The 27826-nt window shown below is 35.5% G+C and overlaps 2 protein-coding genes across 3 annotated transcripts; one reads left to right on the top strand and one right to left on the bottom strand.

Moving 5' to 3' along the window:
• Positions 1-2785: 2785 nt before the first annotated feature.
• Positions 2786-5752, top strand: LOC128188770 (coiled-coil domain-containing protein 115-like). Its single transcript, XM_052860023.1, has 2 exons — positions 2786-2924; positions 4947-5752. The coding sequence occupies exons 1-2, from the start codon at positions 2922-2924 to the stop codon at positions 5514-5516; spliced, it is 573 nt and encodes a 190-aa protein (XP_052715983.1). The 5' UTR covers positions 2786-2921; the 3' UTR covers positions 5517-5752.
• Positions 5753-9864: 4112 nt separating this feature from the next.
• LOC128186911 (ER membrane protein complex subunit 1-like) lies at positions 9865-27676 on the bottom strand. 2 transcript variants are annotated; one of them, XM_052856885.1, is made up of 25 exons: positions 27534-27676; positions 26033-26160; positions 25726-25791; positions 25200-25302; positions 24345-24458; positions 23700-23858; positions 21952-22060; positions 21294-21443; positions 21125-21193; positions 19867-19965; positions 18300-18396; positions 18083-18100; positions 15595-15711; positions 15389-15444; positions 15074-15235; positions 14510-14674; positions 14020-14187; positions 13559-13681; positions 13368-13452; positions 13130-13246; positions 12821-12945; positions 12352-12562; positions 11665-11749; positions 11180-11328; positions 9865-10892 (listed from the first exon to the last, which is right to left on the bottom strand). In XM_052856885.1, exons 1-25 carry the CDS (start codon positions 27647-27649, stop codon positions 10732-10734), a joined length of 2952 nt encoding a protein of 983 aa, XP_052712845.1. In that variant the 5' UTR covers positions 27650-27676; the 3' UTR covers positions 9865-10731. The 2 variants fall into 2 exon arrangements, with proteins under 2 accessions (XP_052712845.1, XP_052712846.1); XM_052856886.1 differs by lacking the exon at positions 18083-18100.
• Between the last annotated feature and the right edge of the window lie 150 nt (positions 27677-27826).

The raw sequence follows: 27826 nt of genomic DNA, 5'->3' as shown, positions 1-27826 counted from the left end.
TAAAAAAGACATTCAGTATAACAAAATAAATAGTGCCTGTTTGGGAGGATAACAGTTGAAATTGACACCCCTCGAAAACCATTGTCAACCTCCGCTTCGCGTCGGTTGACAATGGTTTTCTCGGGGTGTCAATTTCAACTGTTACCCTCCCAAACAGGCACTATTTATATAATGTTACCCGTTGCCAAGTGCGTTGCTAACGCTGAGGGTAATAGTAAATATTATTAACTGCGTCTTAACCAATCAGATTTCAGTATTTAACATGAAAGTATAACAAATATCATTATTTTTTTTTTAATAAATAATCTAAAAGTTAAAGATAATTCTTGCTTTACATAACTTGAGTTTTGAATTATTTGTGTCAAAGGCATCATATTATGGACATTTGTTTTTACAACAAGCAAAGTAAATCATGAAAAAAATTTCAACTTTTCTTTTCATCATTAGAAACTATTAAAAATTTTCACACGACTGTGATGTAAGATCTGTCACCAATGTCAGCGTTTGTTCACCTGCAGTTTTGCAATAAACACGTGTTCCATTTTTCCACTCAGGAAATCTTATTTGTATCAGTTTGAGATAATCCCGAAAGTTAAGCAAGTCACAGCTACATTTTATTGGATTGTGTCGCAAGTCTATGATAACAGCGCGAGTTTCCATCAAATATGACGTCATATTCGTTGGAACGTCAACAACTGAATTATTGCGCAAATCAACGTAAAGAGAGTGGTTTTCAATGGGGTTTTCAAACTGGAAATGACCGATGCTATTATTAGAGAGATCCATAACTTCCAAAAGCGGAAAATGGGACGGCCAGTTTCTGCCCTTTTCCGGGACAGATGAGAAATTATTAGAAGAAAATGTAGCGACTTTAAGCACAGGATACCGGGTAGCGACAGAACTGTTTTCACGAATATACTGGAATGTTTCCTCTAAATAAACCATGTGCGTGTAATTACAGGAATAATATGGAGCTATCCTTTGGTTTTGGTGTGCTTTTGGCCCAACAGGGATCCGCGGGAAAGTCCATGTAAGGTTTTTTATGTCCCAAACGACTACCGACTCTTGGCTACAGGCAAAACTTCTGCTGGGACTTTCGTGAAGACTGCGATGTATATGGTCATTTTGATTCTCCTCTATGACACAGTTTGCTATCTTCAAATCCACAATGCTATCGGTGTAGTTCGCAGACGTCTGATACTCGTCATAAAATCCCTGGATCAGACAGCCCTGGATGTCAAAGACTTTCAGGCTCCTTGCCCTCACTGGCCAGGGCAGGAAGACGGAGGCCTCGCTCTCACATTTAATGTACAGTTCCACGTTTTTGATCTTGCCTGGCAAGCTGTCGCTCCATTCCCGGAATTTCAAGAAATCCCAGTTTTTGGTCACCGAGAAGGAACAGAAGAGGAAGCCTGTGATTGGAGTTTGGCATGAGCGCTGGAAGACGTCGAACGTTCCGATACCTGCTGCTCCGATCAAACACAGCGAGAACGGCAGGAAACTTACCAACGACCGCGGCATGCTTAACAACTCTGCAGCTGTGCCAGGTGTGCTGCAAATTAAATTTCTGCGAACAACACTAATTAATTTACAGTTCTTTTACTGTAAGACAGGCAGTCTGATTCCGTCGCAGATTTTTCTGAGCTCTTATAAGTCTGCGGTCATTTCACGCCCCACTTGTTCGAGGTCTACCGCAATATAAATATTTTTTACACGCGATGACTTAATTTTCATTAAATTTTTATTAATTTATTATATAATTACACGACAAGTCGTTTGTTAAACTATTAGGAGGGCGTCTCACTCTCGTGACAGAGGATTTATAAACTAAGAACAAAGTTCTGGAACCAAACTATAAAAACAGAGCATGGAGAGAGAAGGGTGTAGTATATATTCATCAATTTCTGATACATATTTTGAAAATAAGAAGCCAGTAGTGTCTGTTATTTTTCTATATAATATAAACACAAATGGTTATAATCAAATATCAATTATCTTATGTGAATTGCGCTGTATATTATAATAAAACTCAAATATTAACATTTATATTTTAAGATTCAAGAGATATTATTCCTTTTCTCTCCGTACATCGTATTTTATAACAATACTGAACTTAATTTATATTGCATTGGTTTTAAATTAAATAAATGATATGCATTTGTCGGGTCTTCGTGACAACTGTTGACATTACTGTATATCTTTTTCGGGTGGGGTTTATTTTTTAATATTACGAACACAACTTCAAGAATTCGAAGAATGACTGAAACAGTTAATATCTCAAATCAAGATAAATAATGCGTAAAAGTTTCAGATTCGTTTACCATAACAACACCGATGACAAATGACCTCGGTGTTAACGACATCAAAAACAGTCCCAGACATCACAGGAAAATAAAGTCAGGATGGGAAGAACCACTTAAAAAGTTTCCTAATTAGATTTATGTCAAGCGTTAATTAGGCATACAAATCGTTATGCGATAGAAATATACTGCAAGTAGCATTTACCGTGAAAAAAAAATATGCAAAATAGTTAATGAATTATACAGCTCAGATGCGAATATATACGGTGGTTTTAAATAACTAAAATAAAATGCCATATGAAACAAGATTTATTATCTTTTTTTAAAAATATGATTTTTTGAATGAACTGAATGTTAAATTAAATATTATTCATTTTCTTGGTGAAAACAAGAAGCAAGAAATATATTTTCAATCATCGCGTATCAATGTATTAAAATTAAAAGTTAGTATATACGTTCCTGCGCACACACATCACTATTCGCATCGGGCTCGGGCTGTAGAAATGTCAATCAATGTAAACATTCTACCTACTAGAATTTCTAGATTCCTCAGTTGTCACTGATCTGTTGTCCAGTCCATTGTCATCAGTTGTCCAGTCAAAGCAGGAATAATATACCCGAATGGTAATTACGATAATTTAGAGTAATAATGAAAAGCATTCTGTTTTATGTTCATCGTATATCTCTTAGCTAAAATCACCAACTACACTCACGTGATAAAGTATCAGAGTATTGTACATGTGTCAGTAGCTGTGTAGTAAACTCGCAGATTAGAATAGACAGATGAGTTCGACTCAGGACGTCTGTGGCCCCGTGTAAAACTAAAATAATTATGTAGGAATAAAATTTCACAAAATGAGTGTTCAAAAAGTATGTATATATAAATGCAAATAAATGTAATTCTTTTCAAAATTTGACCAAAGGAAGCTAGATGATTTCAAATATTGATCATATTACATGCATATTTATTTGTTTTAATCTCAGTTATTCTCATACAATGAAATGTAATATGAAATAATTGGCATACTCTTAGTTTTCGTAAAGTTATTTGAATCAATAGTGATCTACAACTGATCAATAAACGGAGTCTGAAGGACAAAGCGTTTTCAAAGGTTGGGAACAACCACCGAAACAAGGTCTAATAGAACATTTGGGATGAAATATCCTATATAGACTTTATTAATGTAACATGATCTGATATATCACGGTTAATAATATGTCATTGATAAGCCCGTCTATTCTTGGTCTTTATGAATAAATAGATAGTTCTTGCTTTAAACTAGCTTTAAAAGCTTGGATAAAGGAATAAAGCTGGCATGAATTCATAAAAGCATTTGGTCGCCATATTAGTTTCGATCACTCCTCTACTGCCACTGGGGTATATATATCGGTTGAGAAAGTTATGGTTGGTTGCTTCCCGATCGAGGCATTCAGGTTGCACGGACTTCTAAATGCACAAACTACACATTGTAGTAAAATGTTTGCAATAAAGAATAAAGGAAACAACAATCAATAAAATACAAAATATATTTATTTTTTGAAAGAATGTCCAAGGTACTAGTATCTATATTATTTTGCACAGATGGTGCTGCCTTACTTCACATGCACATCGAACACGTGTGTCGTTGATAAAAAGTGCATAACATTTGCATCTTTTTTAAAACTCCGGCGGCACTACTTACAACCCAAGAGCTAAATGATAGTCAATCAAAGAAAGTAAAATCGACTCATTTCCATCGGTTTCTACAAAAACTCTCTGTTTCTAAATCCATGTGATCATTGACATTGCTCGATCTGCCACCGTGTGTGTTGCGCATGTGCAATGTTATAACATCAACAGGAATACGGTCTACAATTATCGACAATTTTTGAAGTATATGTGCCTGGATTTCAGTCTGTATTGTTTCGTCGTTCATTGGATATTCCTTGCCAGTGCATTGGTTGTCATAAAATTTTTGTTCAAAATGCATTTCTACAAGTATTTTCGTCCAATGTAACGTGTTCAGGTGTATGAAATACCTGAATGCAGTGAAGCATGAATAGTGCTCTCAGCCTTATAGGGGGGGGGGGGGATGTAGCGATGAGCAGAACAAAAGAAATCGACAACTAATATGGCGGTAGTCAGAGATGAAATGGAAATAATGAGTATTTATGAATTCATGTCAGCTTTAAGCATTGAAAAAAATTATATTGAAGCAATGTAAACATTAAAAAAGGAAAAACAATTTGAAAATTTCCAACATGAGTTGTGACCATGTCTCTACTCTCTATAAGGCTACATATACATAGGCCAAGGTTATTTGCCTGGATAGTTCAGTGGTCGAGAGTATCTGATTTGTAATTCAGGGGTCCTGGGTTCAATTGCTGGTCTAATTCTTCCTCTCCTATAAGGATAAATATACAGTACATCTCCGGCCTTTTGATGTGACTATGGTAATTATGACTAAAAAATAAAAATGTTAGTTATTGTTTGAATTAGAATTTTTAAAGTGGTAAAAAGGGCCACCATATGCAGCAATTCTTACAATGATGAAGCTAACACTTCCATAAGCAATTTAAATATATGCGATAATTAATATTCAAACAACTTTATCTGTATTTCATTAAAACAAAAAGTATTTAAACTTTTTAAAAACATTTTTATAGATGACAGAACTGCAGCAGATAAACGAAGAATTGGATACCAAATTGATTTCGTTTTTTGAAACTTTGAGTTCGCTGTATCAGGAACAAGAAAAGCTCAATGACCAAATTAAAGATGGTTTCTGGAACATGTCACGGGCTCGATACAACATGGGGATCAAATTTGTGGGCATTGATCAGATTCATGAAGATGACATGTGTGCCCTAACAAAGGTGAAGGTCAGAGAGGATGAAACTGAGATGTTTGAGGGGTACAGTTCTCTCCATGCCCCAGAGGAAACTCAACCAGTGGAGACAGTTGGATTGAGGAAAAGAAATGTTGGACAATCCCAAGAAGTCTCCACACCTGTTGGTGATGATACAGCCAGCAAGACAAAGAAGCAACATGATCCAATCAGGTGGTTTGGTGTGCTGGTTCCTCCGAGTCTAAGACAATGCCAGAATCAGTTTAAGTCATCCGTAGAAACTACCATTGCAATAGCCAACCTAAAGCAAAAATTACTTGGGTTGAAATCTGAATACTTAGACTTGCAAAAAAGAAAGGCAGAGGTTGCTTCAAACGTATCAAAATGAGAGAGAGAGAGAGAGAGAGAGAGAGAGAGAGAGAGAGGAATTTTGAGTAATGATTTCATGAAATAGCTTAACTGTATTTACAATCATCAAAGTTCTTATGATTCAATTTCTTTTTGATGTTGTTGGGTAAAAAAGCAGAATCTGCAATTCAAATGATTGAAGACAATTTAATTAACTTTATAATTGAATATATCATGGAATAAATCAAATGCAGCTATTAAATTATTATCAGTCTATTTTGGTTTTATATGTTTAATAATTATGCATACCAATGTTTTCTCCCTTCATGTTATTGAACAAAGGTAAGCTTAATTATTACGTCTGAACTTATTTCCAATTTTTGATGCAGAAATAGCAGAACTATTAATTTGTGTCATTGTGCAAACTAAGACATATCTGCAGTGGCGAGCATTTCCTTAATAAAATTTTGTGAGTAATGGTGTTTATAAAAACCTGTCCGAGCTAGGAATTTAGAATTTGTCTTGTTCTACACGGAAGAAGTGTCTGGAACATAATTGCAGTATTATTATGTAATCAAGTTTTAATCAAGAACTTTGATACTGAGACCAAATACTGAGAAGAAAGGCGCCTTAGCTAATTTTCACGAAATAACAAGACAATAAAATATTTATTTATAAAATATTTTATGCTACAAATTTGCGTGAATTTTCAGTTTAATGACTTAAAAGTGTATTTAAAAGGTCGTGAAAAAGTCGGCCAAAAATGTTTAAAACACAATTATGTTTATTACATGCATTTTTTAATTCATTGCTAAAAGAGGTACCAATATACACTTGTTGTCTCGCCTCCGTATTAAAAAGAGGACCCTAGCACCTCTGACCGTCCATATGTCTGTTAGTTACGTTACAGTATTGCAAGTATTTTTTTTTATATGCGTGAAAATCACGAGACTTTGATGTTGGCTGCTTTAGGCCTGTGTAATGTGACACACTTGAGCTTCGCGAACATTTGAGTATATATACTTTTAAGAGACAATAAGAGTGCATGAATTGGACGCAGAAAGACAATAAGTAATATGCCAACGACGATGAAAAACTATTTTCTATGACAACGAATTTCAAAATAAATCCACAGCTATTTCACACACCTGAATGAGTGCAGGATGTACTGACAAATGATACATGCATCTTCCTGAAAACCATGTCTGTTTGACAGACGGAAGTTCCGTGTGTGTGGATGTCCTTTATTAATTACTTAAATAAGAACAATTAAAGCAATTAAAGCCACTTAATGGAAATGGATTACGTTATGATGTAGATTTTCCAAAAAGGGCCATTTTTCTTATTTGTATTCTTGGTTCCAATATTTATTATGAGTGTAAGGTAAGAAAAGTTCAGTTCAGATTAAACCAAAATGCGTTTGTACAATAAAATAACAGAGAGAGAGAGAGAGAGAGAGAGAGTAAACAAATTTGATTCACGAAATAATAATGTAACTTTGTCAATAAAATAAATGAAACCTTTACAGTCCATTTGAAAATACAAAGTCAACAATCATAGCTTGTTTATTTTATCTATATCACACAAAAACCCAATAAATAATAATAACGTTATTTTTCTTTACACCAATATTAGTTAAAAATAGAATATTCTAACAGGTGTGAATTGAACTATTTTCACTATATATTATGAATAAATTATTTAGAATTTTGTTAATCGAAAAACATACATTTCGGGGTAAGTTTTCGCATATAAATAGCTAGTTTTACGTCTAAACAACAACAACAAAAAATTAAATAAATAAATAAAATATCGTGCAGGCGGTTTTCTCTCACAGCGATGTTTTTAAAAAAAATACATTAAAAACTTCATTTTCGTGAACACTTTCCGAGACAAACCTCTAAACATTTACTTGAAGCTTACCTTTACAGACAATATTTATTGTATAAAAAAAACGCAATGCGTAATATGTGTATATATGTTATAATTGTACAGTACCGGTATTTAAAGTGAACAATAGGCAATTGGCCGGGTGTTTCATTTAAGGAATGAATTCAAAATTTATTTGTTTTATACGATATAAAATGGTTTGGGGCTTCGCGGTTTATAAAAAAGCGTAAACTGTTACAAACCATTTTATATCGTATAAAACTAATAAATTTTGAATTCATTGCTTATAATTTAATTTTTTTATTCTTCATTGTATATATAAACGGTCATTTTACCTTTAAAATAACGTAAAATTGTACAAAATTCAAACGTAACGTCAGGCGTATTGATACATTTTAGACGTTAGTCTTACTATGACGTAGGCAACATTCTTTATACGATATAAAATAATTTTTTAGCCAATCAGAAAGCGCGTTACAACCAGAATTAAATTATTATTGATTTTGTATTACATATTTGTAATTTTTTATAACACGTGTCACTATTATAACTTATTTACTTACATATGCTGTGTTTTAGCACATGGTGTCATCCATTACCATGGATTCATTATGGGATGACAACTGCTTTAGATTTTTTTTTCACAGGTTATAGAACTCATGCACGGATCTAGAGGGGGATTAGGGGGGTCCGGACACCCCTGTAAAATTCAAATTTCTTTAAATTACATAATGAAAACAAAATATGCCTCGCAAACTGAAATAACCGTCGGACCCCCCCCCCCCCGGGGAAAAAATTTCTGGATACGCGCATGGAACTGTTTTCAAGCATGAACTCAAATAAATTATCGTGAAACAAAGTATATTTCTAAATATTTTAAATGACAGTGACCCGGTCGTCAACTAATTAAACAAATCAAATCCCCTGAAAACGTCGCAATTATTCCGACGTAAAATTAAAATCCATTTTCGGAAACGGCTAATGAAATTGAAACGACCATGGGGATATTTTTAAACAAAAAAAAAGCATGCAGACCGTAAATCACTATATTACCACAAACTCAAATAGAAATTTGAAATTAAATTCCCGTCTTTAAACGCATTCTCTCTCTCTCTCTCTCTCTCTCTCTCTCTCTCTCTCTCACACGTTTATGTAGAGCACATATATTTGTATGTATTCAATAATATTAGGCGTGAATATGCCCACCTTTCCTCTGGAGGCCCTTTTCATCTGTTGGTTATTTGGTGAGGGTTTTAGCAGTGCTTGGTTTAGTATTTAACGTTTATTCAATTACACACAATAACTAACGTTTACAATTATATCGATCTCAAATGTCTTATAACTACTTTTGATGGTTTAGTACTATGGGTCATATAGTATTTCGTTATAGCTACATGTACAATAACAGGATGGACTTCACAAAATCCATGCGTACAGACTGACTTTCAGATTTTCGGCAACCTTGGACGATTCCTTCTACGTTTCATAACATTTTATATTTTTCTTGTGTTTCCATATAACTGAAGAGAAAAAACGATAGAGATACCACTATAATTTTGGTGTTTCGGGCTAACAAGGTTTTAGTCATTGAAGAAAAAAAGCGTAGTCGCATAGTGGACAGTGCGCTCGCTTTTCATCGCTGCGACCCGAGTTCGATCCCCGTGATCGACAGTGGTTGTATGTGATAGGGTATGGGGGTATGGCGGTCGCCCGCTTGGACACAAAGGTTCTCTTAGGGTACTCCGGCTTCTTCCCACACCAATGACCCCCTCTCTCTAACATCCGTGCTAACGAGAGTTATTAAAATAAGTTGTAGAACTTGCTTATCAATTGTTGCAAAATAAATAAAGTTCAGTTTAGAGAAGAAAAATAGCAATGCGCTTAATTTGGTCATGTATTTTTTTCTACAATGCTTGTTACCTTTATAATAGAATGAAACAGCAAAGGATTAGTGTGTTATTGTTAAAATATTTATGCTTGCAAGTGTTTTCCCCATTATGCATAAGGAACGTTTTTGATTTCTATATGTAGCAGCAAGACAGGACAAATAGCCTGTCACACTAGTCAGCACATGGACGATGACATGGTTACCTCCTATACTTGTTTTACCTTCAGACTTTATGGGATTTGATAACATGGCCAACCTTGAATGTTTATATATCTCCATAAATATAAAAATGACACATAATTTCGTAAGTATTTCTATTTCACAACTCAGCTTAATTAATTAAATAAGTATTCTGTTTCAAGTATATAAGAATACATGAATTGGATGGAACAGCAGACACAATGCCTATATATGTTCACTCTTTCTCTCGGCTTAATTTATATATCAACATTTTATTACCAAATTCAATGTATTTCTAAAACCATCATTCCATTTCCAGTTACGGTAATCTCTAAGGAAATGCTACATCAAGCCCTTTTTTTTTGAAGAAAAACAATCTGACACTGATCCATTGTTTCTTTCTGAGTTTCATAAAAAATCAAACAAATAATTTATGAGGTTTTAAGATGGGCTTTTATTTAAATTATGTAAGATACATATACAAAAGGAGAAAATGTAAAAATTGGGTTGTAATTCATGACCATCATAATACATCGAAATGTACATGTATTTAGATAAACATGTAGTTAACTTTTCCCATAAAAATGTAAGATTTTAAAGATAAACATATAGCAGTTAACGAAAGTACAAAATGAATGTACTTTGAATGTGTAAGGAAATACAAGAAGTAATGATTTTTGAAAAATGTGATATTTGTTATAACTTGTATGTACCCATCCAAACTTTGAGAATAATCATGGCTTAATCAAAAATCATTTTCATTCACTTTATTAACATCTTAAATATTATGATTTTTATGCCAAATTGCTTTACATGTATTTCAGTTCTTTTCAAATTGTATACATGCAAAAATTTCATTATCTCTAAATGCACCAATTCGAGTTGTAATGTAAGGTATACAGGACGCTATACCTTTTGTCCTTCTACACTTTGAGATCTTTTATATACAATGTATAAAATGTAAATGTACACCAAAGTCCATACATACCATTGTACATGACACAGTAAATCTCATTCTGAATATTGATGAACAAAAATCCAATAAGACAGAAAGAAGCATACCATACATTGACCACCTAGAACAAATCTGATCTACACTAAACAACACACACACACACACACACACATGGAATGATTTCAACCTCTGACTCTCATTCTTATTCAAGAAATCAATTGGGAATCTAATTAATAACCATCATCAAGATGATAAAACTTTTCAACATCTGAACACGTTGCTTTGTTGTTTTCCATTTTTTGAATCTGTATTCCTGCACATCAGGAACTAGTCATTGCATCTTTACTTCCATGCCCGACTGAGCGCTCGTCTGGCGGACAGTTTCTGAGTTGCTATGGTAACTACAAACATTCCTAGCAACACTGCTGATATAAAAAAATAATCAAAGTCTTCTTTCAAAACATCAAACATCTTTGATGGCTGCACTCTGGTGAAGTATAAATCTAAAAAAAAAAGGAGAAAATATTACTGTAGCTTTGACCATGTACATTGTATTAGGTAATCCAATGTAGTAAAGATTGACCTACAGTAAAATTAAGCACACATTTGGCATGTACTACGTAATGATAATTATGACAGTGAAAGTAAGGAGACATTTATAAGTATCAAAATTTGCCATGCTTTCTATCAATTTTCTGCAATTATATAAATATTGTGACACAAGTTGTGCATTAGAAAATCATAAAAACATTGTGACTTGAGTCGAGCCTGTAGACAGGTGGTGACTTACCCAGCCCATAAGAGAGGACCAGAGAGGTGGACTCGAGCCCTGCCGGTGAGGTGTGGATCCCCTGCACGTTGTACAGACTCTGGTTGTAGTTGATGATGGCCTCCGCATTCACGGGTAGCTCAGGGATGTAAGGTATTGTCCCCTCCTCCCTGTGCAATATTAAGAGGAGCAACTTATCAAACCAATCTATGTAATGGCTAATCAGCAATTAAAAATAGATCCATAGAGAAATATCCAGTTGAAAAGACTATAAGAACACACTTAAAACATTATGATTTTTGATTCTATACTTTATAGAGTGCTATCTTAATAATTTTGTTAATTAGAACATTTCATCTATTAAAAAACAGTTATAAATCAGATTCCTTTGAAAAATGTATCAAGGATATATACATGGATGTAATTTGGTTTCAAATCTCTAGCAGGGATGAGAAACACTAGAACTTGACCTAACAGTGATGACATGATCTTATCAGCTGACTTACATAGTCTCCTGGGTAGGAACAAGAGGTCGTCGGGGGTCAAGTAAGGCTTTAGGGAGAGCAAGCAAACCCCCTAGCTTCAAAGCAACTGAAAGTATTAAAGTGAGTGTTGTTTACCATAACTAGCAATGGACTAGAATACAACACAGAACATCTACCTTTAGGCTATTATAAGTGACTGGTATACTTCTTTCAATTTACATTATTGTTGTTAATAAACAGGTAAACAATTATAAATTCCACCTTTGATTACCTTGTACTTGATAATTTTATCATTATCTCGTGCATTTTTTGACTGGGTAACAAAAAATATGGCTTTATATTGCCTTATTATTTTTGTTTTACATTGTGATAGTAGTTACACGTACGTTTTAAGTTTATATCCCTACAATGGTTTTTATTACTAGTTTATTTAGTTCAGTTTTTTTCCTTAAGATCCTATCATAAAATCAGTTACTAGTTTACATCCTTACATATGATCTGTTTACTAGATTACATCCTTACATATGATCTGTTTACTAGATTACATCCTTATATATGATCTGTTTACGAGTTTACATCCTTAAATATGATCTGTTTACTAGTTTACATCATTACATATGATCTGTTTACTAGTTAACATCCTTACATGTGATCTGTTTACGAGTTTACATCCTTACATATGATCTGTTTACGAGTTTACATCCTTACATATGATCTGTTTACTGGTGATGCCCTTCTCTGTGACTGTGGTTGCCATGGTAGAGATAAACAGTGGCATTATGTAGGACTGGCGGAGGACCAGTGGTTGCCGTGGTGATGAGAAGGAAGAGAAGGCAGTAGAATTACTCTGCTCTTTTCCTTCATAAAGTTCTAAGACAGCCATCTCAAGGCGGCGTGACTTTTGATTGAAATAGTTATACTGAAAAAGATAAAAGAAAAGGAAATGAATGATCTAAGACAGCTTTTGGAGAAAAAGAATTATGTAAGTAATTAGGCAAATAAGATGTTTCTTTGTCACAAAATTAATGCTATATTACACACAATGAGCATTAAAATTCCATAAAAAAGAGCCATAGAGAACAGAGATGATTGCAATGCCTGAGGGAAATAGAGAACTAGATGATTACAATGTCTGAAGGACAGACAGAACAATGCCTGAGGGTGGAACTGTACTCACCACAACCCAGTTTTCTGAGTGAACGACGGTGATTGGACCTTTTGCTCTCTTGTGGCTGCAGTGGAACACCATGTGACCGGTCACACTGTCCAGCAGGTAAAGGTTGATGGTGTTAAACACGCCACCTGTAGTAGAAACAAATTCTTTATAAATCTTGTTAAGTCAGACTGGTAACAAGCAATGAAATTACTAATGAAAAAAATAGATCTTTGTTCTTATGAAAAAGATTCAAAACCAATTAACATTTACTTTTTAGAGCAAGTTCTTCTCTAAGTAAATAATAATAAGGAAGAATGAATTCAATCTAACCTCTTTGAGACTGCTCAATGAATTCTCCCTCTGTTACCACGACAACAAGATTAGGATTGAGGTATCTATACAGTACACTTCTGTCTCCTAAGACACGACCTTGAGAGTGAACTTGTTCTGCAACAAAATAGAGAGAAGATTCAAGATAATAGTAAACTTGAAAATATCTGCAACTTAATTAAATATCAACGGCAAGGGGAATTTGTCAGACAAAGTTGACATTCTGAATTCTGCCCACCTAGCGGTCTCTTGCCCACAACCTGGGTAATGGTTTGCTGCTTCTTCTGAAGGTTCACTGTCCACACATTCTCCATCAAAAATTTCTGTAGAAGAAAGACGAAGGGTATTCATTAATAGTAAATTTACTCCACCATACCTTTACTAATTGATTACAAATGTTGTGATTCCATATTTGGCTTTACTACCCACCCCCTGGTTTGGGACTGTCCTGTAGCCCTTAATAAAGCCAGTCTCTCTGTCTGCCACAAACATGTACTGTGACCCAAAGGTCTTCTTCAGAACTGACAAACATTTCCCAGGGAACACATGTATCTACAAATAAATGTCACCCCAACTTTACTCCAGATATCTGCATGATTTCACAAAAGCCTTATTACAGTTCTTTAAATTAGGAAGCAGTAAGTAAGTAATTGAAATATCATTTAAAAACATTCCCCTCAGTCTTAAGCCATTTGGTTAGAACTTTTTTAGCCTTAAAACAAAATTACAACAATATCATTTCAAACTTTGAAACATGGCAAATCTAATTAAATAACCATCATTTTTTTTATCAGATTTAACTTGGATTTCAAAAACTTTAATATTGTCTTAATTTGCACATATTTAGTGAGCGATCTAGACTGGAAGGTGTGGGTGGGTAGGGGCCTGACCTGATTGTCGGGGTCCATCAGAAGAATGCCCCTCAAGAAGTGGTCATCTAGTTCCCCCAGCATGCTGGTCTGGGTGATCCTGTAGTTCAATACCTGACCAGTGGGGGGCGTGTCCACTGGCTCACCGCTGATTGGGTTAAACGAGAACAGGAAACCATTGCCTGTCCCCTGAGTGCAGAAAAATAAATAATTATAATAAGCCTCATATTCTCTACTCACTTCTATCCCACAAAAGACACTACCCGGTATATGTACATGTACATGTATTTCTATCACTATTATAATTTCTCTTTGCACCTGCTATTCTCTTAAACACTGAAACATAATAAGACGACCTTATACATGTATAACCTAATACACATATATACCTAAACAGAGGTACAGACATATATATATATGTACCCAGTACATGTAATATAATACAGTACTGTACATGGATTGATTACCAATGGACTAAGATAGAGGTATAAGACCCCGTCCTCCATCTCACCTTGTGTTTTCCTACCACAGTACACTGAGGGGGGTTGGGAAAGTGGGCCGTGGTTCTCTGTACAAACAACAACAGTTTCTGTTGATTGTTTCCATCAAAGGGGGCTAACTCTGGGAAAAAGTGCTCCCACTCAATGTGACCATTGGTGCTTCGAACACCAAAAACCTGAAATATAAGAACATAACTGTATTACAGACTGGAACAATTTATGGAAACTGATCTGTATGCTGTGATGGTAACTCAATATACCAACTCAAGTAAGAATAAGTGTACCTTTACAAGGCAAGTCAAACAGTTTGTGCAGGTGATAAGAAATACCGGTATATGAAATAAGGACAGTAATATAAGTATTAGCTGCCTTACAGAAAATCTAAGCTGGTAGAATATAGAGAACCCCTATCTCCAAATTCAGATACACATGCCTACTCTGAGTTTATTGAGGTTGAAGTCACTTACTTTCCCTGCCCCTGTCACCACACTATCAGTTTATTGAGGTTGAAGTCACTTACTTTCCCTGCCCCTGTCACAAGCAGTATCAGTTTATTGACGGTTGAATTCACTTACTTTCCCTGCCCCTGTCACCAGCACTATCAGTTTGTTGAGGTTGAACTCGTCCCTGGTTAAATCCTCGTCGTCATCATCTGACCCACTTTCCGCCATGGCCTCAGTGTCATGGTGATGGTGTCTGTGACCTTGAAGTTTCTGAAGCTGTTGCTGTATATAAGTCTGTAATAACATGAAACAAAATTTATAACATATATTACTTGAAAAGTTGTACATGGTTAAGAAAACATTAAAAGCACTTTCAAAGGAATTTTTAATGGAATGTACCCTAGTTACTATGATCTACATGTTCAACTTAACCAGAAATCACCTCACCTTAAGCTGGGAAATCTGTGTCTTAAATCTCTTCATAAACATGGTGGCAATATCATCTGTAACAGACAATTGTTTTCCAAAATAAAAGCAGGGATTATTTGACAGAGTGTGGAATGAAATTGTTCTGTTATCTAGGGAGGGTCAAACCTCTCCTCCTCACCAAGAACCATTGCTTGACAAAATGGCCTTCACCTTTGGTGACCTACCCTTGTGTGACCCAAATTCATCCTCGTACTTGGCCTGATTTTCGGACACAGGGAGATCGATCATTTCTACAGACAACACGTACGCCAGTGCTTCCTCTCGTCTCCATGCGATTTTTCCTGCAATTTGTTTAAATAGCAAATCGTATTAAAAAGTTGATTAATTGATGAACATATACTATCATCATAAGGAAAGATTAAATACTGCAGTGTCCTGAATATGTGTTTCTAAAGATGAATTTTATTAAAACCCAACCATTATACATCACTGAATGTCATATTCATGACAAGGTGTCTTTTGCCTTCAAAGACATAACCTGTGGTTATTTTCCAACAGCCCTTGCTTATTCAGACTAGATCAAAAAGAGCAGAAAGCTTTCAGATGTATGATAGTATACAGGTACACAGAACCCGATGTCAAGTCTGTATCCCATGGACTAAATAGTGTTTCCACAAGATAAACCGTGTTCTGCATTACTCTTAACAAGCCCAAGTTCCACAAGACATTTACAAGACAGAAGCATGACATGTATGACTGTGTAGATCCCTATCTAACCGAAAAATAAGACTGAATATCCACCATGCAAAACAATAACAAGGACTCCTACTTGGATGAAACAAAAAATGGAATCTAATAAAATTTCTTGAACAACACAAAACAGGAACCTTTTCAATGAATTGAAATTCTTCAGATTCTTCAGAATTCATATCTGAAGAATCTACCCAAACCCATTCCTGTACCAGGGTATACATGTACAGTAATAACACCTGTGATCCCAGCTACCCAATCCCATTCCTATTAATCCTATACCAGGGTATACATGTACAGTAATAACACCTCTGATCCCAGCTACCCAATCCCATTCCTATACCAGGGTATACATGTACAGTAATAACACCTGTGATCCCAGCTACCCAATCCCATTCCTGTACCAGGGTATACATGTACAGTAATAACACCTGTGATCCCAGCTACCCAATCCCATTCCTATACCAGGGTATACATGTACAGTAATAACACCTCTGATCCCAGCTACCCAATCCCATTCCTGTACCAGGGTATACATGTACAGTAATAACACCTGTGATCCAAGCTAACCAACCCCATTCCTATACCAGGGTATACATGTACAGTAATAACACCTCTGATCCCAGCTACCCAATCCCATTCCTATACCAGGGTATACATATACAGTAATAATACCTCTGATCTCAGCTACCCAATCCCATTCCTGTACCAGGGTATACATGTACAGTAATAACACCTCTGATCCCAGCTACCCAATCCCATTCCTGTACCAGGGTATACATGCACAGTAATAACACCTGTGATCCCAGCTACCCAAACCCATTCCTATACCATGGTATACATGTACAGTAATAACACCTGTGATCCCAGCTACCCAATCCCATTCCTGTACCAGGGTATACATGTACAGTAATAACACCTCTGATCCCAGCTACCCAATCCCATTCCTGTACCAGGGTATACATGTACAGTAATAACACCTCTGATCTCAGCTACCCAACCCCATTCCTGTACCAGGGTATACATGTACAGTAATAACACCTGTGATCCAAGCTAACCAACCCCATTCCTATACCAAGGTATATATGAACAGTAATAACACCTCTGATCCCAGCTACCCAATCCCATTCCTATACCAGGGTATACATGTACAGTAATAATACCTCTGATCTCAGCTACCCAACCCCATTCCTATACCAGGGTATACATGTACAGTAATAATACCTCTGATCTCAGCTACCCAATCCCATTCCTATACCAGGGTATACATGTACAGTAATAACACCTCTGATCTCAGCTACCCAACCCCATTCCTATACCAGGGTATACATGTACAGTAATAATACCTCTGATCTCAGCTACCCAACCCCATTCCTATACCAGGGTATACATGTACAGTAATTACACCTGTGATCCCAGCTACCCAATCCCATTCCTGTACCAGGGTATAAATGTACAGTAATAATACCTCTGATCCCAGCTACCCAATCCCATTCCTGTACCAGGGTATACATGTACAGTAATAACACCTGTGATCCCAGCTACCCAACCCCATTCCTGTACCAGTAATGACCACAGGACAGTTATAACTATACATACACTACAAAGAGGGAATTCATGCTCCAAAGCAGGACTGATAAACTCATGAGCTTGTCAAACCAGATTGTTTCATCAATTTTTTTTATTATTGGAATCTGATTTCAGTCATTTTTTTAATTATTAGAATCTGATTTCAGTCATTTTTTTTATTATTAGAATCTGATTTCAGTCATTTTTCTATTATTAGAATATGATTTCAGTCATTTTTTTTCATTATTAGAATCTGATTTCAGTCTTACAACTCCCAAGTTTACCACTCGTAGTTTGGCACCAGCATGAAGAGATGAAAATGAAATGAATCTACTGGCACTTTACAAAAATCATGCAAGATATCAAATCTGATTAAATACAAATAACATTTACCAGGGCTGCCATCTCGCTCTACAGAAAATAAAAAAGGTCATAAGGTATCTTTCATGAAAAAATAATGGAAATTCTGTTTTGAGATGTTTTGGGAACTAACTCCTCTAGGCACGAAATTTGCACAGATGAAAAAACTGAAGCTATAGGTAGTCAGGTTTTAAATTTCAGTTCATAAATCCGCACGAATGTGACTTTTGAATGAGAGATAGTATCTGACCTGCTTTCAGCACCATCTGCATGGAGTAGTCTTCTGAGAGTATGGCAAACCTACAGCCAAGACGCAGGTCTCTCTTCTTAAACATCAGAACCTCTATCTATAGGACACAGAATAAACCATGTATCAACACAACACAAATCGTAAATGTTATCAACAGAAAAAATATCAGCTTACCCTTTAAGAATATTTATAAATGGACAATGAATGATGTTTTGATACTTACTCTCTGAGGAAAGCCATGTTGGAATATATACATGTAGATCTGATGCTTACCCTTTGAGGATAACTATGCTGGGGTAAGTAAGTGATGGTCTTTTACCGGTACTTACCCTTTGAGGATAGCAATGCTGTGGGTAAATAAGTGATGCTTACCCTCAAAGGATAGCCATCCTGGTAGGTAAAATTAAGTGATGGTATTTTACTTACCCTTTGAGGGTAGCAATCCTGGGGTAAGTAAGTGATGAGCTTTTACTTACCTTTTGAGGTTAGCAATGCTGGGGTAAGTAAGTGATGGTATTTTACTTACCTTTTGAGGATAGCAATGCTGGGGTAAGTAAGTGATGGTATTTTACTTACCTTTTGAGGATAGCAATGCTGGGGTAAGTAAGTGATGGTATTTTACTTACCTTTTGAGGATATCCATGCTGGGGTATGTAAGTGATGGTCTTTTACTTACCCTTTGAGGGTAGCCATGCTGGGGTAATTAAGTGATGGTCTTTTACTTACCTTTGAGGGTAGCCATGCTGGGGTAATTAAGTGATGGTATTTTACTTAACCTTTGAGGGTAGCCATGTTGGGGTAAGTAAGCGATGGTCTTTTACTTACTCTTTGAGGATAACTATGCTGGGGTAAGTAAGTGACGGTATTTTACTTACTCTTTAAATATAGCAATGCTGTGGGTAAATAAGTAATGCTTACCCTCTGAGGATAGCCATCCTGGTAGGTAAAATTAAGTGATGGTATTTTACTTACCCTTTGAGGGTAGCAATCCTGGGGTAAGTAAGTGATGAGCTTTTACTTACCTTTTGAGGTTAGCAATGCTGGGGTAAGTAAGTGATGGTATTTTACTTACCTTTTGAGGATAGCAATGCTGGGGTAAGTAAGTGATGGTATTTTACTTACCTTTTGAGGATAGCAATGCTGGGGTAAGTAAGTGATGGTATTTTACTTACATTTTGAGGATATCCATGCTGGGGTATGTAAGTGATGGTCTTTTACTTACCCTTTGAGGGTAGCCATGCTGGGGTAATTAAGTGATGGTCTTTTACTTACCTTTGAGGGTAGCCATGCTGGGGTAATTAAGTGATGGTCTTTTACTTACCTTTGAGGGTAGCCATGTTTGGGTAAGTAAGTGATGGTCTTTTACTTACCCTTTGAGGGTCGCCATGCTGGGTAAATTATTGATGGTATTTTACTTACCCTTTGAGGGTAGCCATGCTGGGGTAAGTAAGTGATGGTCTTTTACTTACCTTTGAGGGTAGTCATGCTGGGGTAATTAAGTGATGGTATTTTACTTACCCTTTGAGGGTAGCCATGCTGGGTAAATTATTGATGGTATTTTACTTACCCTTTGAGGATAGCCATGCTGGGGTAGGTAAGTGATGGTTTGATAAAGGTCTGCCATTTCACTTCCTGTTTCCATGTCATATACTTTCATTTTCAGCTCCTATACATGTTATGCAAGAAACTCCAAAATTAGAAGAGACACAAAGTAAACATCGTCCAAATATATGAAATGAAAATTATATTGAACTGAAATCTCATATTCATTGAACAAGGTTTTAAACAGAGTTGAATATAAACCTATCTATTCTAGTGTATTTTCAAAGATTACTTCTAGAATACAGTCGCACCTGCTGTTACGGCCACCTTTAATCAGCGGCCACTCGCCATGAGCGGCCAGTTTTAATTCCGCCCGTTTAGTTTTACAATATATTTTAACTGATTTAAGCGGCCACCTGTCTAACGCGGCCAGCGGCCACTGTTTTAAGGTCCGGTGGCTTCAACATGCCTGTTTTCAACGGCCATTTTGTCTGTTTTGTCACATGACTTTTGAATCTGACATGTGACCCCGTATCGAAGGAAGCCAAAATTCGAAAGCTGATAATGAGTTAATGACAAATAATTGAGTGTGTTATTTGAAGTCTGCTGAGATTTAATGTGATAATTGATTATCATAACACCTGTTTTGTGTTGTTTATATATCGACACGTACTTATATACTTCATTACAAAGCCATTGTATATGGCCAGTCTTGCGCGGAACAGCTTAATATGTACTTTTTTCCTAGAAAACTTCTTTGAGATAAAAAAAACCGGGTTCTTAATATATATAAGAATGTAATTTTGATACTTTTTTTAAAAGGTAAAACATCGGCTATCGTAGTTCAGTAAGTAGCCTTTGTACGGAAACGCTACTTCTGTTTGTTTACCGCATTTAATCCCTTGAAAATTAACATTTGGGCGTATTTAGCAGAAAATGTTTTGTTCTTAATCCCTTGATAGATAAATGGAATTAAAACGGCCATTTAAAATTAATATAAACTGTTTATTTAGCAATCCGAGCTGTGCATTCACCATCTCTGTGTACGCCGCCATTACAGATGCTATTAATAAATCAGCCAAAATGAAAATACTCGATGTTTTTTCCCCATTAATTTGAAACCTGGAATAAGAGGCCACCTGTCTTTAGCGGCCAATTTGGCATTGTCCCACAGGTGGCCGCTTAAAACAGGTGCGACTGTATTAGAAAACTACAAGTACATCATGTAATTGATAAAAGCAAAGTCTGAATAAATGGTATGGTAGTCATGTACAAGCACACACCCCAGGTATTCTCTCCAGTGTGAACAGCATGGACTTGTCATCAAGGGACACAACTTGTGCTGCACATATCTATCAATGAGAGAAAGAAAGGAAATGTACTCCCTACAGATAATGGCACTATAATGTGGGGCTATCCTGAATCACATATACTGTTAAGTATTTCACATACACTGGGCAAGTCTTTCTTGAGTTTGACTCCATCTTTTGTAAGCTCTAGCAGAGCCATATGATTCTTTGCTGTCCGTAGGAAAATAAGGGGCTCCTCCATCTTCCTCACTGTTTCCATGCTAATTTCTTCTGATGGTTCCAAGCCTAAAATCTGCCAAGAAAAATAACTCACCAAATAAAAAAGGGATGTTTTGCCACTAACCATTTCCTTTTTGATTACATTCAGTAAAACAAGGTTAAAGAGAAAAGTCTGACAATGAATTCACATTAAGAGTGAAGTCTTTCATCATCTATATCTTAAAAAGTATTATACAATATACTGTATACAGGGTTATTTTCGCCCTGTGTTATTTTCGCCCTGTGTTATTTTCGCCCTTCTACACTTGCAAATGGTATCGCCTCATCTTAAATTCACCCAGACTCGCTTGTGTACCAAAGAATTAGCTTGAAACATTGGAATTTGCCCAGTCTTAAATTCGCGTGCTGACAAGGGCAAAAGGGGGGAAAATAAAATGGGGGAGAATATTTCCCTGTTTACAGTTGACTTATCCAATATGTTCATATGGCATAATGAATCAGGCTTAGTGTTCATCTCTGGCGCTTTACAATGACCATGTTACACAATCTGTATAATGATGATGTTATCCAACAAGCTTTACCTGTAAGCTGGTGGACTTGAACACCTGACCGTCAGTGAGGGTCAGCGTCTGTAGAGACTGGTCCTCACTCCTGTAGCAGATGAGGACACCGCCATTTGTCACCTCACATCTAACAACCAAAGCAAAATTACAGAAACAGCTTCTCATTTATCAATATACATCAAAACTGATTCAATAAAATACAACAATGTTTAACTGGTTATTTCAATGGGTTTAACTTTTTACATTTCCGTTCCAAAATACAGACATATATTTTTAGCGTTTTGAATTAAGTTGATATGTAAACCAGCTTTTATTTGCTTGCGAGTAATTTTCGCAAGGTTTGTTATAGACTCGTCATGGCGAACCAGTCCTAAATATCTCTGATATATATTTTTTTCCACATAATCCGTGTCTTGATCATGAAAATTAGTTGCCGTATCAATGAATCTTCGATACTTCATGAATTAAAGTCTCCTTGAATAAAAGTCAGTTTACTGACAGTATATTACAAAGAGGAATAAACTTCAAACACATATTTTAACAATTAAACTTTGGATGTTTATGATGTTACTGCAATATCTAGAAAAAAAATAGCAACCCATTGAAAAAATCACTCAAAGTATTTACAGAATTTTTTTTCCAAATGGAAAGGACTAAGTGCGGTTTTATGCAATTTTTGCCCCCCAAAATCAAAGTTTTAAAAAGAGCTTTAAAATAAGGTGAAAGATAGTTAAACTCATATTGAAAATAAAGGTGTAAAAGGTTATCACCACTAGGGATGGGACGATCCACCGATGCACCGGTGCATCGCGGTATTTATTTTGACGATATTTGGATCGATACATTTACCATTAATACAACGATACCTTACCAAACTTTTTTTATTTTTCAAAAATATCCGAGCTTCATATATCGGCTATTTTTAGTCCGCGCGCCTAATATGAAAGTACAAAGATGGCGGAAAACCTCGTAAAGTTGTCAAAACTGTTAGGAAGCTAAATATGGAGTGTGGAAAACTTTTGGAGTACTTGTTTATGAAAAACTAGTGTACACGAGACTAAAGTAATTTGTAAATTGTGCAACGCTCATTATGAATATAACAAAATAACTTTGGACATGCGGTAATACATCGGCAGGTTGAATAAATTTTAAACTTTTATTCATGTTTTCATTTAATTGCAATGTATCGTGATATGTATCGTATCGCATCTCATGTATCGTGATACGTACCGAATCGGCTCAGTACAGTATCGTCCCAGCCCTAATCACCACAGTGACGTTATAATGTAGAAATGACCTCATGAATATTGCATTATTTTGATAAATTGATGTTTTGTAGCAAAATATGGGTGTTTTCCGATGGTTTTTCGACTGGGAAACATCGAGCGCAGGCTTGCTCAAGTACCATTTTTTAGTATAATATGTATAACTATCTGAAGAAAAACATATGTTAAAATCGCACTTGAGCAGACCTGCGCTCTATACTTCCAAATGCAAAATAAAGAGCAAAAATGATAATATCTTCATTTGTTTGCAAATTTGCGGGAATTAGGTCATTTAAGTGACGTCATAGATAAGCAGCGAGTGAGCAATGATGACTAAAATCAAGATTAAAGTTATAGGCATCCTCTTTACAATGATTTGTGAAGATTTCATTTTTATATGATACTATTTAAAAATTGGTTGAAATCGGGGGCTGATAATTGACCATACCGCACATACCGGTAGTCCTTTGTCCAATAAGATAATAAATGAAGCAGTCTTACTGTGTGCTTTCCGACAGCCAGGGTGCTTTCACTGATTCGGTCGACCTGACCACTCCCTCCATATCCACAGTTACCCTGGTAACTTGCTGTCCCAGGGATTGACCAATGACAAACAAGTTTGTTCCCGATGTGAAAAGGTGAGTGTAGACTACTTGGTAGCTACAATTGAATGTAAAGCTAAAAAAATGTTTTAAACCTGCATATGTATGTGTATATTGTATACATCCCTTACTGTATTGAACTTGTTCTTTCCGTTAAAATCACTTTGTATGCAGATATTAATCTTGATTCAGTACTAAGACCATTAATAAAAGTGCAATTTGAATACTGGTCGAGTAAAAGTAAACTTATTTTAATCCTTCTTTAAGAAATAGTATAGAATTTGTACTAAACTATACTAGTGACTAGGTCTACTAGTGACTCAAACATCAGCTTCTCCTTTTAAATGATTAGGTTTAGTCAGCTTTGTATATACTGTAGATTCCTACTTAGATGCAAAGAATAAATATCTGCGAAAAATCGCTAGAAGCACCCCTCATGAATTTTATATTCTTGTGAGGGGTGCTACAAAATGGCAGAATTAAGGAATTTAGTACTCACATGAAAATAAGGAATCTGCAGTATTGTAAAGTAAGACATGTTTACCTTTGAGGGAGAGCGACGGACCATTTCTGTCTGCCTGACCGGGGGTCTAGACCATACACAGCATCCTGTATCATCACCGCCAGCAGATCCCGCCCACACTGAACAAGGTCCGCCCTGAAATAGTTACAGATATTTGGGACTTACAGTGAATACAACTGCTGTAACTTATACGTCTTTGCTAACAAAAGGTTTATGATCCACTCCGCTCCTTTACTACAGGAGGGGAGCAAAGATGCAATATAAAGAACTTTACATACTTGATTGATTTATCCCTTGCGAACTCTACTCTTTTGATACAACTTTAAATGCATCTAAAGTCATGGTAGAGTTCACAAATATAACCCTACACAAATATGATCAAGTTAGACCATTTAAATGGTGTTGTTATATGTGAAAATGCGATTGCATATGAAATGATATTGTAACGTTTAGAAATGTGATAGTGTAGTTATACACTAATACAATGATACTAATGCACTTACACAACTGTATATAATATGATTGTTTATCTTGTCCACAGATTGTTTATGTTAAATGGCTGTATATCCTTAGCTGTGTATCAAGTGTTTGTACACTGTATATCATAAAGTTAAACACCGCGTGTCTTTACATAAGGACTTACCATCAACTAACATTGCATATGTATACATAAGGACTTACCATCTACTAACATTGCGTGTCTTTACATAAGACTAGGACTTACTGTACACTAACACTGCGTATGTATACATAAAGACTTACCATCCACTAACATTGCATATGTATACATAAGGACTTACCGTCCACTAACATTGCATGTCTTTACATTAGGATTTACCATACACTAACATTGCATGTTTTTACATAAGGACTTACCGTCCACTCTTGGATCCAGGGAGAGACACTTCCCAGTCAGCCAGTCCACTCCCAGCATTCCATTTCCTCACAAAACGGCCACCCCCCGTCAGCGTCACCAACACTGTGAAGGGACAACAAATCAAGAGTCAATAACTCATCAAGTATTGAAACTTTTAATTTACAGTACATTGAGGAAACTAATATAAGAAAAAATAAAATACAAAATACAGTTGAACTTCATTATCTCGAACACTGATATCTCGAATACAATGGATATGTCGAAGTTAATTGTAAGTCGCAACCACTTATTTTAAGTTGTTTACCCTCGATGTCTTGAATACTTTGATATTTTGAAGTATTTAAACAGTCGCATCTAGTTCGAGATAATGAAGTTCAACTGTATTTAGAATTTTAAAAATATCTCCCTCTATTCTGTAAATTACCAAATTTTAAAAAAAGTACAAAGATAAAATTAATTTACAGAGTTGGCCTGAAGCATGTTATAGTGTATATACAACTGGCCTTGTTGTTGTTTATTACTTACAGTTTCCTGAGTGGAGGGTTTTGTCAATCCGCCCTCGGGGCCCATCCTCAAGCACTTTTCTCCAAGCTTCAAATTAAAAAAACACTTCAACTTATGTTTAACTGTGAATTTCTCAAAAGCATGAATGTAAATGAAAGAATATTGTTTGATTTTAAAAAGTTATAACTCTTTAGATTTCAATGAAATAATGCTTTGATTACATTTGCTTGTTCATATTAAATATATACATGACATGCTTATTCATATTAAATATATACATAACATTTTCAAAGTTTAACATAAATAATTAATCGCAGAATTAATCTACCAAGGGAGCCATTATGGGAGTGGACCGAAGCCAGCACATGCCTCTCTGATGACACCAGGACTCGTTTTCCAGCATTGAAAGACTGGTCCCAGAACATATCTGTAATCTTCCCAACATACTGTTGATGCCTGTCAAACACAAATTGCAAGTTATCATCTTTTTAAATTTAAAACTAGTCAGCAGTTTTAGAACAAAAGGTCCCATTTGGTGCCTGCTTAATTGAAGGTCAGCTACAGGCAATTGAAGACCACCAAAAAATTGACATACCGGTATTATATTATTATACCGTATATAAATAAAATTTCAATGATATTTTTATTCAGCATATCTTAAATACAATATAATCACTAAAAGGTTACACATAAAAAAGTTTCATATTGTAATTTTGGTAATCAGATAGCATGTTTATAAATAATACCAAGCGCAGCAAGAGGCGGGCATAGCCCGCCTAGTGAATGAGGATTAATGATAACACGTATATATATTAAGAAAATCAGTGAAAATGAGAGTTGAATCAGGGGTACTATAGGCTAAAAAATTTTCTTCCAGCCCTGGGCGCCGCCATATTGGCCGCCATTTTGTTTTTAAAAAGTTAGTTCGGTCATTGATTGACAGGCACTTATTGATGTTTATTGCGCATAAACTCGAATGAAAACTTTCCTAAGTTTTAATTTAATGTCATTTAAATTTAAAAATAATTCATGTGAAAACCAGATAAGTTTCAGTATTGCTTCAATCAAGAAACATGACTAGTTCTATGTATGTCTTATCAAATTATCCAATGGAAAATAAAAACATAACATCAAGCAGAGACATAAATATGTTATTTATGTCTCTGCATCAAGGAACTGATCTTTTAGATCCTGAATAAAGAATTTAATTTTATTATCGGTAGTCGATATATGCATTAAATTGATAAACAAAATTGATGAACAATGTAAAAAAATAATATTTTTTCGGAATTACGTAACTCTTCGGCTATTTCCAAAGACAAAACTTGTACATTTAACGCATGAAATATGACGTCATAATGTAGACTGAGCACACAACGTTTAGTTTAACTTTTGCTTATGATCTGAGTAGGCGAATCCTACTGTTTGCGTTTCAAAAAAATCATTGTACAAAAATCAAACTGCATTGTGTTAAATCTGCGCTCGGTTCAATGGTCACACCGTTTACATATTACTTTAACAGTTTCTAATTTCTAAATTTAGGCATATGTTCATATTGGTATAATAAACTGTTTAATACCAATATGGATATATGCCTAAATTTTTAGAAATGCATCCCCTTTTTGTTTTCTTAGTCATCATTAAGAAAATTCTATACCTCTTTTCCATGCATCAGATACATGGGGCTAACTTTTAAAAAAATAAGAGGTGGAAATGCTGGAAGATACAGATGCTGGAAGAGTTTTTTTCCTTGAAGGAAAATCAACATATAATGTGTAAGTTATCTGTGATCAATATCTATTCCAAAAGATGTGTAATCGGAATATTACCAGTCAAATTTCCCTATTTGATCCTCATACAGTGCTTGAGAAATCGGAAGGGTCTGCAAAACGCCCAGAAGCAACAGAATGTTCCCGGTCATCATGCTGCGTCCGAATTTCTTCATTAGTAAATATTCAACAAATGTCAAGCCCGATGCTAATCTTATCGATACTTAAAAAACCTACATCAATTGAAAAATTACAGACAGAAGATCGACCATTTTGGAAGTCTGAATATAGAATTATTATATACTATATTGGAGATGAATTTCTTTTTGTTTAATTAAATATAATATTCATCG

The sequence above is a fragment of the Crassostrea angulata genome, chromosome 6, assembly GCF_025612915.1.
Source record: "Crassostrea angulata isolate pt1a10 chromosome 6, ASM2561291v2, whole genome shotgun sequence".
Classification (NCBI taxonomy): domain Eukaryota; kingdom Metazoa; phylum Mollusca; class Bivalvia; order Ostreida; family Ostreidae; genus Magallana; species Magallana angulata.
This window is presented reverse-complemented; position numbering and strand designations above follow the sequence as displayed.